The sequence below is a fragment of the Musca vetustissima genome, unplaced genomic scaffold (genome assembly GCF_032173495.1).
Source record: "Musca vetustissima isolate MV318-11 ecotype Yass unplaced genomic scaffold, APGP_CSIRO_Mvet_v1 utg57879, whole genome shotgun sequence".
Taxonomy (NCBI): domain Eukaryota; kingdom Metazoa; phylum Arthropoda; class Insecta; order Diptera; family Muscidae; genus Musca; species Musca vetustissima.
In genome coordinates this window covers 1-14,063 of record NW_026887251.1, presented here as the reverse complement: position 1 = coordinate 14,063, position 14,063 = coordinate 1, and the positions used below count along the sequence as shown (strand labels likewise).

At 37.4% G+C, this 14,063-nt stretch overlaps 1 protein-coding gene across 1 annotated transcript; it reads right to left on the bottom strand.

Annotated features, from left to right (window-relative positions):
* Positions 1–1,446: 1,446 nt before the first annotated feature.
* LOC133334836 (dentin sialophosphoprotein-like) lies at positions 1,447–8,347 on the bottom strand (the record flags this gene model as incomplete). Its single annotated transcript, XM_061543151.1, has 10 exons — positions 1,447–3,747; positions 3,882–4,113; positions 4,211–4,415; positions 4,569–4,934; positions 7,006–7,163; positions 7,236–7,373; positions 7,458–7,637; positions 7,696–7,804; positions 7,894–8,088; positions 8,177–8,347. Coding segments are annotated over 10 exons (4,020 nt in total), but the record flags the coding sequence as incomplete, so codon positions are not given.
* Positions 8,348–14,063: the final 5,716 nt, after the last annotated feature.

The window sequence follows — 14,063 nt, the reverse complement described above, 5'->3', positions numbered from 1 at the left end:
ATGCATACTTATTCATAGCGCTGATCGCTGTAAAAATTTTCCATGACGTTCCAGTTATGGTCAAGGACAACGCCTATAATTTTTGGTGATGATCACATAAAAAAATTGGGATTAATTGGACCGAAAACATATTTTTTGTGTATTTTCAAATCGATTTATAGGCCACAGGCCGAACATCACAACACAACCCAAGGTGAAGGGAATCTGGATAAGTAATTAGCAAGGCTGTACTGAATATTGGGACTATTCGGAAAATATGTCAGTGTAACGAAGAGGTGCTGTTAATCCCTAATCGGTCAAAAGAGTGCAAATATCACGAAATATTGCCCAGGTACGAAATAAATATCTGCAGAAAGATGGAGTTCCGTGGTAGTTGTATTGGGTATCGTATGGTCGGGCCCATTCGACTATACTGCTCCGCTCACTGGTTTCAAATTATATTTGTATACAACCATTTTGTATTCAAAGGTTCTAAATAATAAATAAAATATTTAGGTTTTAATATGAAATATCCGATTTTGAATTATTCTTCTTTCTCTGGCATTGTCAGGGTTACGTGTAAGTGTCGTCAAAATATCAGAGATACTAAATTCCGTATTGGCCTCTTTGAAATTCTCCTTATACTACTCCGGCAATGTTACACAATAATTTGGAGGTTAGATTTAAAATACGTTCTTAGTATGTGTTTGTGTTACAGTTTACCGTTATACATTTAATTAATTATTTTCTTTGATTTAATATTTTGATTTTATTTATTTATATTTAAATATTTTTTTCTTTCAATGTTAACTTTATCTCAGAGTTTAATTCTAATTAATTTACGTGTATGTATACGTGTTTTCTCTGTGTTTTGGGTGTTTGTTAAGGGAATGTATTTTTGTTCTCTTTATAACTCTTAAAGATAATAATTCGTTCGGTTTTTATTTAATTTTTTTTTCTTGTTATGTTTCGAGAGATCATTTAAGGGAAGAGAGTAGTGTTTTTTGTTGTTGTATCTATCTGTTTGTGTGTTGTTGTTGTCCTATTTATTCCTGTTATTCTGCAACTGCTGAGGTATTGAATTATGTTAGCTGTATATATTTTGTTGTTGTTGTTGCTATTGTTCACTATTCTGTTATTAAATACCCTGTATTAGGAACCGTTTTGCAAGTGTTCTCTCCCATTTTCTATCTATTATTTACCTAGCTATCACTTGCAATTTAAACATGAATTTCATAAAAATCATGGCAATCAACACACTCGCCACCACTCATATCACCACCACCTCCTCCTCCACTAACCCGCTGTGGAGCCCCCATTGCCGATGATTGAGGCTGTTGTTGCTGCTGCTGCTGCACCAAAGTTGCCTGCGAACTAAACATACTCGGATCACAGGTTTCACCATGACCCGACATACCGCTTATACCCCCTGGCCCCTGAATCAACACGGCTCCTCGTGGTACCTTTTTGCGTGTACGACTCTGCCGTACACGCCCCCTATGCTAGGATGGCCTCTTCTGATACAAACAGTCCATGCATGTGGTGTGTTCGGGAGCGGAAGAACTCAATTGATAGGATGCCGAGGGACGGTCATGGGGACACTGCGGCTCATGATACAGCCCGTATTGTTGCTGTAGTGTTAGAGAGGGCGCACCGAAATGATAATATGCACTGGATGGCGTCGCATCATGTTGTCGGTACGAGGCCGAGGAGAATGTGTTCTCGGCGGATTGTGAACGCATTGGTGTGTTCATGGCATCCGAAATGGGGGCATAATAACGATCCGGCGACACGCCGTAACGATATGAACTACTTGTGGTGCTGTCACGTGACATGGAACGTTCCAGGGATTTGCTGGCACGTCGATGCAGTCCATCAGGGCGATGATCACTGTCACGTCTCACGGACACATAGTGATCACTACAGGTGCGATTATCGTAAATCGGGTAGTACTGGTAATAGGCTTCGCTGGCCTTCGACTTCTGGCCATTGTCTATGTGAGCATGTGCCGAGGCACTACGTTTACGTGACCCCCCAAAGCTGCGATCGGGTGAGCGTGACTCAAAACTACCACGAGGTGATTTCAATGCAGAACGAGGCAAATCCAAGTTGGGTTCCGAACTGCGGCTATCGAAACTGTTGCGTGGTGAATGATGTTGACACATTGTGCAGGTGGTGGTGGTGGCGGAACGATCCGGTGAAAGGTATTCAATGCTGTTGCGTGGTGAAATATGAGGCGACAACGATTCAATGCTGCAATCGTGCGACGGTGTCAATTTCTTGAGACAACTGCGATCGGGACTCTTAGACTTCGAGGGACTGGGCGGACGTTTGAGTATACCTCCAGAGGGACTGGCCGAACGTTTCAAAATACCACCACTGCCATCGGACGCCCGCCGTGGACTGGGTGTACGTCTACCAGTCGAGAGCCTATCCTGTGATGAGTCACGACTGGAGCTGACACTCAAACGTTTGCCCTGATCACTTAGGCTGGTGCGCGGTGATTTGATTTTAATAATCCTCACCGGAGAACTACCCTGAGATTTGGAACGATCTGGTGAAATGTAAATATTTTGGCGAGGTGATTTCAATTTACTTTTGCCAGCCGTACCAGAGGTGGTACTGCTGCTACCATTACTACCACTGGAACTGGTCTTCGAGGTTTTGGCAATTTTATCGGAAGATTTCGATTTGAATACCTTATCAACTTTTTTATCAATCACCACATGGTGCGTAGTGCCAATGGTTGTGGTGGATGCTCCCGAAGTGCCACCTTCCGATTCATCTTCCGACTTTTCCGATGTAGTATAGGTGGCCGTACCGGTGCTATCCGATTCCACAATGGGTCTGGGTGGTGATTCAATATCGGCCGTCACCGTTTGCTGAGTATTTTCCACCACCGTCTGAGGTTCTGGCGAAAGACTCGAATCATTTTGTTGCTGATCACTGCCCTCTATTTGTATATCGGTGGCCTCCAACGAGGTCTCCTTCAAATTCGCCATATACGATTCAATGTCGCACGTCACACTCTCCGTCAGTCTGTCCTGTTGCAATTCACACAGATGTTTATCCATATACTGGATGCCCGACGATTCGTCCATCACATTTTCCGCCGCTGTCCTCACCGAGGCGGAGGGTGATTTCCTGGAAGACTCTTTGCCCGTGGAAAAATGCACAACCGATACCTGCTGCGTGGCAGCACTAATCCTATCTATTTCACTTTTGAATATTTCAATAACTTCGACATCCCGATTGGGCGACTGTCGAGGAGAAAATTTACCCGGCGTGGCATGCAAACTGCCGGAGGAAATGAATTGACTACTGCTATCGTGGGAATTTTGGGAGGGGCCACAACTGGAATTGATGCTACCACTAACTAGACTTAAATTAAGATTTGTTGGTGTTGTTGCTGTGGCTTGAGATTCGTTTACATTGTCGTCATTGTCATTGTCGGCGTTGTCATCGTCGTAGTCGTCGTTGTTGTTGCTGTTGTTGCCGCCGTCACTATCATCCGTGCCACCAACAACAGCAGCAACATTATTATCATGGTCACTATGGAATTGTGGGTCATCACCACCATCATCATGATCGTCTTCCACTGTAACTGTAGCCAAGGCTACCCTATTATTTGAATCATAATCATCGGAAATAGAGGTTCGCTTACCTAAGTCTTTCATAAGAACTGGTTGATACGTTGATGGAGGATGTGATGATTGAATTAAACGTGCCTGGCTTCCGGTACTGCCAACGGATAGTGTTGATGTGGTACTGGAATAGAGAGAGAGAGGAGAGATAAAGATTAAGAAAAGATAAATTATAGAGGATCGATTCGTATTATAAGCTATTTCGGAAAAAGCACAAAATAAACGGAGTGGAGAGAGGACACTTCTGAGCGATCTTACCTTAATGTCAAATGGTTTGGTGTTCTGCCCAGAGAGGCTTTCGTTTTAATTGTACCCTGTTGGAATTCCTCTTCACCTTCCGATTTGGTGCCAGGATCCATGCGTTCAACATCACTTTGAGATTGTAATTGTTGTTGCTGCTGTTGTTGTTGTTGGTGCTGTTGTTGATAGTGAAGATGCAATTGTTGTTGCTGCTGCTGGGCAGCTGTATCCATGGCAGAACCTAGAATATCTATAAAAACAATTTCCGTAAATAAGTCAAAATGAATGATCCAGAACTTGTAAAGGTTGTGGTGGTGGTGGAAGGGATGCTCTTCGAGAATCATTACCTGAAGCATCGCCCACAGTTTTACTACGACTACGGAAAGTGGAGGTGTGTAATGTATGCATTTGATGATGCTCTTGGAATGGTACATCTTCTGCCTCTTGACTACCTGAGATGTTATCATAATCTATATTTCCAGCCGAATGTCTTTGTGAACCGGATTTTTTCTTAGGTATACCCAATGTCTGGGAACCCTGCATTATTGTTATCTACAAGAATATGGAGAGAGAGAGAGATAGAGGGGAAAAGCGTGGTGAGGTATTACAAACATTAGCAATACATTTGGTTAGTCATTTGGTGAAGATAGAGACGGAAAGAGAAACAAGCCTATATTCTGTATACCAAAAAATGCAATAGCTTACCTGCTGCTTGGGCCTTTCCAAGGTCTGTGAACTTCCAGAGCAACCACCCTGTGATGACATACCCGACACCGAACCCGAACTACCACCGAAATTCTTCATAGGAATCGACATATTGCGTACGCTTTCACGTATTATCTGGCGTATGGTCTTTAGGAATGCATTACGGAAATCGGCAGTGCTATTCGAAAGCACGTAGACCTTTTCGGAACGTCGTTGCAGCTGGGAACGCAAATGTATCAATTCCCAAAGGAAATGTGAATCCATATCCTTGGCCGATGAGGCTCGCACCTGGACTTCAGTAACGGGTATTAAGACCTGATAACGTATGATTTCCACTTCGTTGGGAGTGCTTTTACTCGAGCCACCCTACAGGGATGAATAAATAGAAAATACAGAAAAATTTAAATTACAGAAAATTGAGAGGTAGATCATTTTGGGAAAGGGGATATTTCTAAGAGGGTTATGTGGATTGACTCTGATATCAGTGGAAGAAGGAAATCAATAGTCATTGACTATGAAATCAATAGTCAATGACTATAAAGTCAATAACCATTGACTATAAAGTCAATAGCCATTGACTATGAAGTCAATGGTCATTGACCAAAAAGTCAATAGCCATTGACTATGAAGTCAATAGTCATTGACTATAAAGTCAATAGCCATTGACTATGAAGTCAATAGTCATTGGCTATGAAGTCAATAGTCATTGGCTATGAAGTCAATAGTCATTGACTATGAAGTCAATAGTCATTGACTATGAAGTCACTAGTCATTGACTATATTGTCATTAGTCATTGACTATAAAGTCAATAGTCACCGGCTATGAAGTCAGTAGTCATTGCCTATGAAGTCAATAGTCATTGACTATGAAATCAATAGTCATTGACTATGAAGTCAATAGCCATTGACTATGAAGTCAATAGTCATGGAACTATGAAGTCAATAGGCATTGAACTATGAAGTCAATAGTCATTGAACTATGAAGTCAATAGTCATTGACTATAAAGTCAATAGTCATTGACTATAAAGTCAATAGTCATTGACTATGAAATCAATAGTCATTGACTATAAAGTCAATAGTCATTGACTATAAAGTCAATAGTCATTGACTATGAAGTCAATAGTCATTGACTATAAAGTCAATAGTCATTGACTATGAAGTCACTAGTCATTGACTATGGAGTTAAAAGTCATTGACTATGAAGTCAATAGACATTGACTATGAAGTCAATAGACATTGACTATGAAGTCAATAGTCATTGACTATAAAGTCAATAGTCATTGACTATAAAGTCAATAGTCATTGACTATAAAGTCAATAGTCATTGACTATAAAGTCAATAGTCATTGACTATAAAGTCAATAGTCATTGACTATAAAGTCAATAGTCATTGACTATAAAGTCAATAGTCATTGACTATAAAGTCAATAGTCATTGACTATAAAGTCAATAGTCATTGACTATAAAGTCAATAGTCATTGACTATAAAGTCAATAGTTGTTGAATATGAAGTCAATAGTCATTGACTGTGGCGTCAATAGGCATTGCCTATAACGTCAACAGTTATTGCCTATGAAGTCTGAAGTCATTGACTATGAAGTCAATAGTTATTGCCTATGAAGTCAACAGTTATTGTCAATGAAGTAAGTAGCCATTGGCTATAAAGTCAACAGTCATTGATTATACAGTCCAAAGTCATTAACTATGAAGTCATTGCCTATGACGTCAACATTTATTGCCTATGAAGTTAATAGTCATTGACTATAAAGTCAATAGTCATTGACGATAAAGTCAATAGTCATTGACTATAAAGTCAATAGTCATTGACTTCATAGATAATGACTATTGACGTCATATTCAACAACAATTGACTTTATAGTCAATGACTATTGACTTCGTAGTCAATGACTATTCACTTCAGAGTCAATTACTATTGACTTAATAAGTAATGACTCTTCACCTCAATATCAATGACTATTGACTTTATAGTCAATGACTATTGATTTCATTGTCAATGTCTATTGACTTCATAGTCAATGACTATTGACTTCATAGTCAACTATTGACTTCATAGTTAATGACTATTGACATCATAGTCAATGACTATTGACTTCATAGTCAATGACTACTGACTTTATAGTCAATGTCTATTGACTTCACAGTCCATGACTATTGACTTTATAGTCAATGACTATTGAAGTCAATAGTCATTGGTTATAAAAATAGTCATTGATTGTGAAGTCAATGACTATTTTGAACTATCAAGTCTATAGTAATTGACTATGAAGTCAATGTTGATTGAATCTGATATCAATAATTATTAAGCCTGAAAATGATGAAGCAATGAAAGAGAGTCGTACCGATAAAATGGGAGGATAAGAAATTGAGAGAGTGAGATGGTGATTTCCTGATGCTGCAAAAGTAATTTGAACTTACCATTAATTTCTTTTTCTGTCTTAGACGCTCTTTACAAAGGAACACAACCGCTGATTTAAATACGAAGCACATGGCATGTAGCTCCAAACCTTTTTTGATTTTGCCCAGAAAATCGGAAATATTCAACCATTCCACACCGCCGTAATACAAAAGATCGCCTAAGGAGTGAATATAACAAAAATGAATTTTCATTGGAAACTCTGGAAATCTCAGTAGCTGTCCATGCATACCTGGACTCAAATCAATTGGCTGTTTGCAGGCCTTTTGATGTTGACGGAACAAATGATCAAATATGGCACCATATTCTTCGTGGATTCTTTGCATTTCGTTGATGTGTTCGGCTACCTTTTCCATGCCCTTGAGGGCCTCTGTGAAAAAAATAGAAAACAGAATATCAACGAATTTAGAACAGGGGAATGGGTGGATCGACTATATTTTCTAGATTTTCTTACCACACAAGTGTAAATGTTCATCGGCCCGGGAATCGGTTAAATTACGCAATTGTTGCAATAGCAGGGGATACTTTAGGATACGTTGTATGGGCTTAATCAAATACGATTCCAGGGTACAGCTGTGCTGCTGTTTGGGATTGCGAGCATTTAGGAACTCTTGCAATGCATGATTTCCTTCATCTGAAAGTTGGTAGAATGAGGTTGCGGGAAAGAAACGGGGTAGCGAAATCGAACTTACTTGGATGCAAAACTTTTTGGGCCTTACTGTGACTGGCACAAAACGATGAATAGAGCTTGAAATGATTTACATAGTAAAGGAATGCGGAACCGATGGCAAAGAGGACATTCTGTAGGAAAAGAAAAAAAATTTTGGGGATTAGTTGGAAAATTCTAATAGAATGTGTGGGTGAGTGGGTGTGTGTTTGTTTTTACTTACTCGATATTGACTAGGATGATCAAATTTATGGAAATCAGGTTCCAGCTCTAAGGCCTCCACCAGATTTTGTAAGAATTGCCTCTGGAATGTGACAATTTCATGGATATTACCAAAGAGAGCATTGATTTCAGCATTCGATAGGAAAGTTTCACGTTTCAGTGGCTCCAAATAGTTTTCAAGTAGGTTATTTAAATGCTGCAAAAAAACACAATTTTATAAATCTGAACTTTGTTCTACTTCTTATTAATTGAAAATATTTGCGTTTTTTTTTCTTATCACTTACCTTAACATAGGTTTTTTCCGTATCGACCAATTCCAATATGACTTTGCGTAATTTTTCGGCATCCGTTAATTGGCGTGACGGTGTTAGGGCTGCATTTGAAACCGATGATGTCACAGATCCTGTGGGACTCGCTTTGCGGGTTTCCTGAGGTGAACGACAAAATCCGGTAACCTTTTTGGTTCAACGTGTCATCGTTGTGGTTGTTGTTGTTGTCGTCGTGGTGGTGGTGGTCGAGGTGACGGTCGTTGTGATGATTTGTCATTAGTGGTCCGTGGTGGTGGTTGGTGTTGTTGGAGGACAAGGATGGTCATTGTTGTTGTCATCGTCGTGGTGGTCAAGAGGGGAAATATGTTGTTGTTGTTGTGTTGGTGGTGTTTTGTAGTAGTAGTAGTTGTTGTAGTTATTTTTGTTGACGTCAAATGACACATGCGAATTTTGGTTTTGTTTTTTTTTTTTGGTTTGAGGCGCATAGAAATTTGCGAATGACGGTATGAATTATAAAATTAAAGGCGAATTAAAAAAACATGTCTAGGTGTGCTAATAATGATATTTGAGATATAAACGACAGCGAACGAGAGGATAGTGCATAGGGCAATTAAAAGGGTCGGGCTGGGAGGTCATCACTTTTATAAAACCAAACACACAAACCAAATGGGAATGAAGGGGGGGCGGGTGTTTAATATAACTGATTGATTAAGGATGATGGATGGTAGGTGCTATAGCTACTGCTGATGACAGCTATTGACTATTATTTAAATATTTCAATGGAACCCAATGTATGTACATTCACTATTCGCCTAGTTTCCAAAATCTAACCACAACCACCTTCAAAACTTGAGGTTTATTTGATTTATGTTGAGTAGTAGAATACGTTCGGTTCTCGGCCTACCTCGGCCAACGTTGCTTCGAGAAACTTTTGGTATTTCTACAAACTGACAAATGTTCATTCTATGAAACATACATGCGGTTTTAAATGTGTGTGTGTGGTTGTAATTTCATTTGTAATGTTTTAACCACGCATTTACAATTTCTTGCTTAATTTTCAGAAATGGAAATAATTTTCAAATATTTAAAGAATTTATAAAGGTGTGATGTAGACTGATGCCACTTCGGAGGACTTCAATACATAGAAGACCTCTTTAGGGTTATCTATTAATAGAAGGCATTAAAATTATACTCCCTGGGATACCTTAAAAATATTTTCTAAAAAATATCCAACCAGCTATGATATCAAAAAATATATATTTTTAAAAGATTCTTCGTATTCTTTTTCTTTGTCTCCCCGTATTTGCAAATTTTATGCAAATGTCTTTATTTTATGTCAGAGTAGAGTCAGGTTTTCTGTTCGCTCTGCTCTTCAGAATTTTTTTTTTTTGCAGTGGCAGTGTTTAGTGGATAGTAGAAGAAGGTCCTTGATTATAATACAAGCTGTTATGGTATTAAGTATTTGTTGTTAATACACCGAACACACACACACAGACACATACAAACAGATGATGAGACAAGCAATAAAGTAAAACATTAATGATTTAGATAATAACGAGAGAGTGGGAGAGAGGGGAGAAGTGGTGTGGACTGTGTTTTTTTGGTCCAAATAATTGGAAAAAATATTTTTTTAAACACACACACATTTTATTTTTATATTTGCTTTGACATTAAAACATGTATCCAAAATTTTGGGCGCCTTTGTCATGTGGTTCAGCAGTTAATGAGTTTATACCCAATTTTAGGGTAAAAACTCGGGTATTTACCCAAGTATTTAGCCACGTCTTTAAAGTATCGTAAAACTATCCATTCTAAATCGATTTCATAACAGAAACCCGGAAATAGGGTGTAAGATGTATTACCTATTCAATATAGTAAATACACAAATAAATACCCACAAATGGGTATTTACCCAATTTACCGGGTATTTACCCAATTTACCGAGTATTTAACCTTTGGGTATTTACCCACTGCCCTAGAATTTTTTTTTTCTAATTCCACACCTAGATGGCTTTAGACTTTTTTCTAATTCCACACCTAGATGGACTTAAAACGAATATTTTTTTAAATCCACGCCTAGATGGCCTCTGAAAAAATATACTTTTTTAAATCCACGCCTAGATGGCCTTTGAAAAATAGTACTTTTTAAATCGACACCTAGATGGCCTTTGAAAAAATTATTCTTTTTAAATACACACCTAGATGGCCTTTGAAACCATATACTTTTTGTAAATCCACGCCTAGATGGCCCTTGAAAAAAATAAACTTTTTTAAATCCACGCCTAGATGGCCTTTGAAAAAATATACTGTTTTAAATCCACGCCTAGATGGCCTTTGAAAAAATATACTGTTTTAAATCCACACCTAGATGACCTTTGAAAAAATATACTTTTGTAAATCCACGCCTAGATGGCCTTTGAAAAAATATATTTTTTTAAATCCGCGCCTAGATGGCCTTAGATTTTTTTTTCTAATTCCACACCTAGATGGACCTGAAACGAATATTTTTTTTAAATCTACGCCTAGATGGCATTTGAAAAAATATACTTTTTTATATCCACGCCTAGATGGCCTTTGGAAAAATACATCTTTTTAAATCCACGCCTAGATGGCCTTTGAAAAAATATATTTTTTTTAAATCCGCGCCTAGATGGCCTTAGATTTTTTTTTCTAATTCCACACCTAGATGGACCTGAAACGAATATTTTTTTTTTAAATCTACGCCTAGATGGCATTTGAAAAAACATACTTTTTTAAATCCACGCCTAGATGGCCTTTGAAAAAATATATATTTTTTTAAATCCGCGCCTAGATGGCCTTAGATTTTTTTTCTAATTCCACACCTAGATGGACTTGAAACGAATATTTTGTTTTAAATCTACGCCTAGATGGCCTTTGAAAAAATATACTTTTTTAAATCCACGCCTAGATGACCTTTGAAAAAATATACTTTTTTAAATCCTCGCCTAGATAACCTTTGAAAAAATATACTTTTTTTAAAGCATTTGAAAATTTATCATTTTTAAATCCACACCTAGATGACATTTGAAAAAATTTATTCTTTTTAAATACACACCTAGATGGCCTTTAAAAAAAATATAGTCTTCGAAAAAAATATATTTTTTTAAATCCACGCTTTGATGGTCTTTGAAAAATATACTTTTTTAAATCCACACCTAGATGGCCTTTGAAAAAATATACTTTTTTAAATCCACGCCCAGATGGCCTTTCAAAAAATATACTTTTCAAAAAATATACTTTTTTAAATCTACACCTAGATGGCCTTTAAAAAAATTTATTCTTTTTAAATACACACCTAGATGGCCTTTGAAAAAATATGTTTTTTTAAATCCACGTCTAGATGGCCTTTGAAAAAATATACTTTTTTAAATCCACGCCTAGATGGCCTTAGCATTTTTTTTTTTAATTCCACACCTAGATGGACTTAAAACGAATATTTTTTTTTTAAATCCACGCCTAGATGGCATTTGAAAATTACGAATTTTTAAATCCACGCCTAGATGGCCTTTGGTACACGTCAAGATGGCCTTTGAAAAAAAAAATATTTTTTTTAATCCTTGCCTAGATTTCATTTGAAAAATATATATTTTTTAAATACACGTCTAGATGGCATTTTAAAAAATATATTTTTTAAATCCACACCTAGATGGCCTTTGAAAAAATATATTTGTTTAAATCCACTCATACATGGCCTTTGAAAAATATATATTTTTTAAATCCACGCCTAGATGGCCTTTGAAAAAATATAGATTTTTAAACCCACTCCTCCATTTGAAAAGGGTCCTTGAAAAAATATTTTTGTGTAAAATCAACATCTTCCAGCCTCTGTGGTATAAAAAAAAAATTAAAAAAGTTTTTTTTAATCCACGCCTGAATGATACTTGAAAACTTATTTCTTAAAAATCAAAATCTGAATGTTCCTTGAAAAAATATTCTTTTAAATCTACTTTTTTTCTTTAATTCCTTTAAGATATATTTTCTTAAAAAACTACGTCTATGTGAACCTTAAAAAAATTATTTTCTTTTTAATCATCACCTTTATGGCATTTGAACTATTTTTTTTAAATCCGTTACAATTGTGAAATTGTTTGCTTTACAATGTGTGCTGCATACTTTCAGGCGCTATATATATGGTTTCAAACCACTGTCCGTCTAACCGTGCTGACACAAAAATGAATCTAAACACTAAAGACCAACTTGAATTCCATAGAACAAGAACAAGAAGAAGAAGACGAACCAAACGGTTTGACATAGAAACATTTGCATAACACTTTAAACCAGGTGCTGAATGCGTTCTATAATATTTGTGTGTGTATAGGTATGTGAGTGTGTGTGTGTGTGTGCGCGCTCACTGTTAGTTTATACTATTCAAGCTTCGTCACCAAAATTGTGACAAAAGCTAAGCGGACCGAATAGTGCCAACTAGTGGATAACAATGGATTTGTGCCACAACAGCACAACGACGTCGTAGCCGTTGTCAGCCTAGCAAAAAAAATCATGATTTCAACACCGACCTGAGGCTTGTCGTCTACACGGCTGAAGAAAACAGGCTCTTTGTCTAACTGCCTGTTTGTTGTCGCGCACTGCTTTTTGTCATCCATTTAAAAGGTATCCCCGCCGCTGCTGCTGTTTGTCTGCACATTCTTCCTTCCATTGTTGGCGTAAATGTCACCCTTTAAGTCACTGGCTAGATAGCTTGCTAGCTAGCTGGATGGATGGATGACTGCCTAGCTGGGTGACTGGTTGATTTGTCCGACTTGTCTTCTGCTGCTGCCGGTTTGTACAAATATGTCTGACTAAGTAATTCGCCAAGGAAGGTGCTGGGGTTACCGTTTGCCAAACAAAACGATGGAACTTGCCGCTTTGGTGGTTGGGTTGGGTACACGGCACCTTTTTGGGGTTTTACATTTTGGTATGGGAAATTTGTTGCTGCTGCTGTTGTTGTTGTTTTACAATATCATAGAATATTATATAGGTAAGGATGAGGCTAGTAGGTATTTTAGTTACATTTAGATAGATATAGATATGCAGGTGTGTGTGTTCCTACATTGTCTTCATCTTCTGTGTACATACATCTCAGGTTGCACTGCTGTTGGTTGGTTTTGATATCTTGTGTCTGTCAGTTAGGTGGTTGGTTGGTTGTTGGTTGGTAGCTAGGTATATATTCCTTCGTTTTTTTTTGTTGTAGAAAAAGGAGGTTTGTTGTACATCAAGTATCATTAAATGAAGTGGGTTTCTGCCTTCAGTGATAAGAGCCCTTGGCAAAAGTTCCAAACCAAAAGTGCATTTCGTGAGTTTTTATCCTTCATTACTATTATACATTTCACTTTCGTGTCCTTTTGTTTAAGGAACACTCTACTTGCGCATACACACACACACATATGTAGACATACCTATACTCATCCCCCACAAACATTTATGCTATACGACTACTACGACAACGAAAAACATCTGCTGAAGATGCTCAAACATTACAATGAATCAGTGAAGAAAAATCTCAGAGGTCTTCACCTACAAGACACACAGAGAACCTCAACTTATGTGTAAAAAAATAAACAAAAACAAAATAACATAACATATATTATACAAAAAAGAATAAGAAAAAACACGCACACTTTCACACACGCATGTCAGCCTTGTATGGTATATATTCCAGGAGCGACATGTGTCCTGATTTCAAAGGGTATCATATAATTCGATTAAGTGTTTCTGTTTTTTGGAGGCAAGAATTTTAAAGTATTTTAAGGTATTAAATATTAAATGTATTGCATGTAGTATTGTGCCTAAAACTATGCACCACATTTGTAATTTTATGTTATATGAAAAAGGGGTAAGGTAACCTGTAAGATTGCCTTTAAAACACAGTCGAGTCATCGAGGAT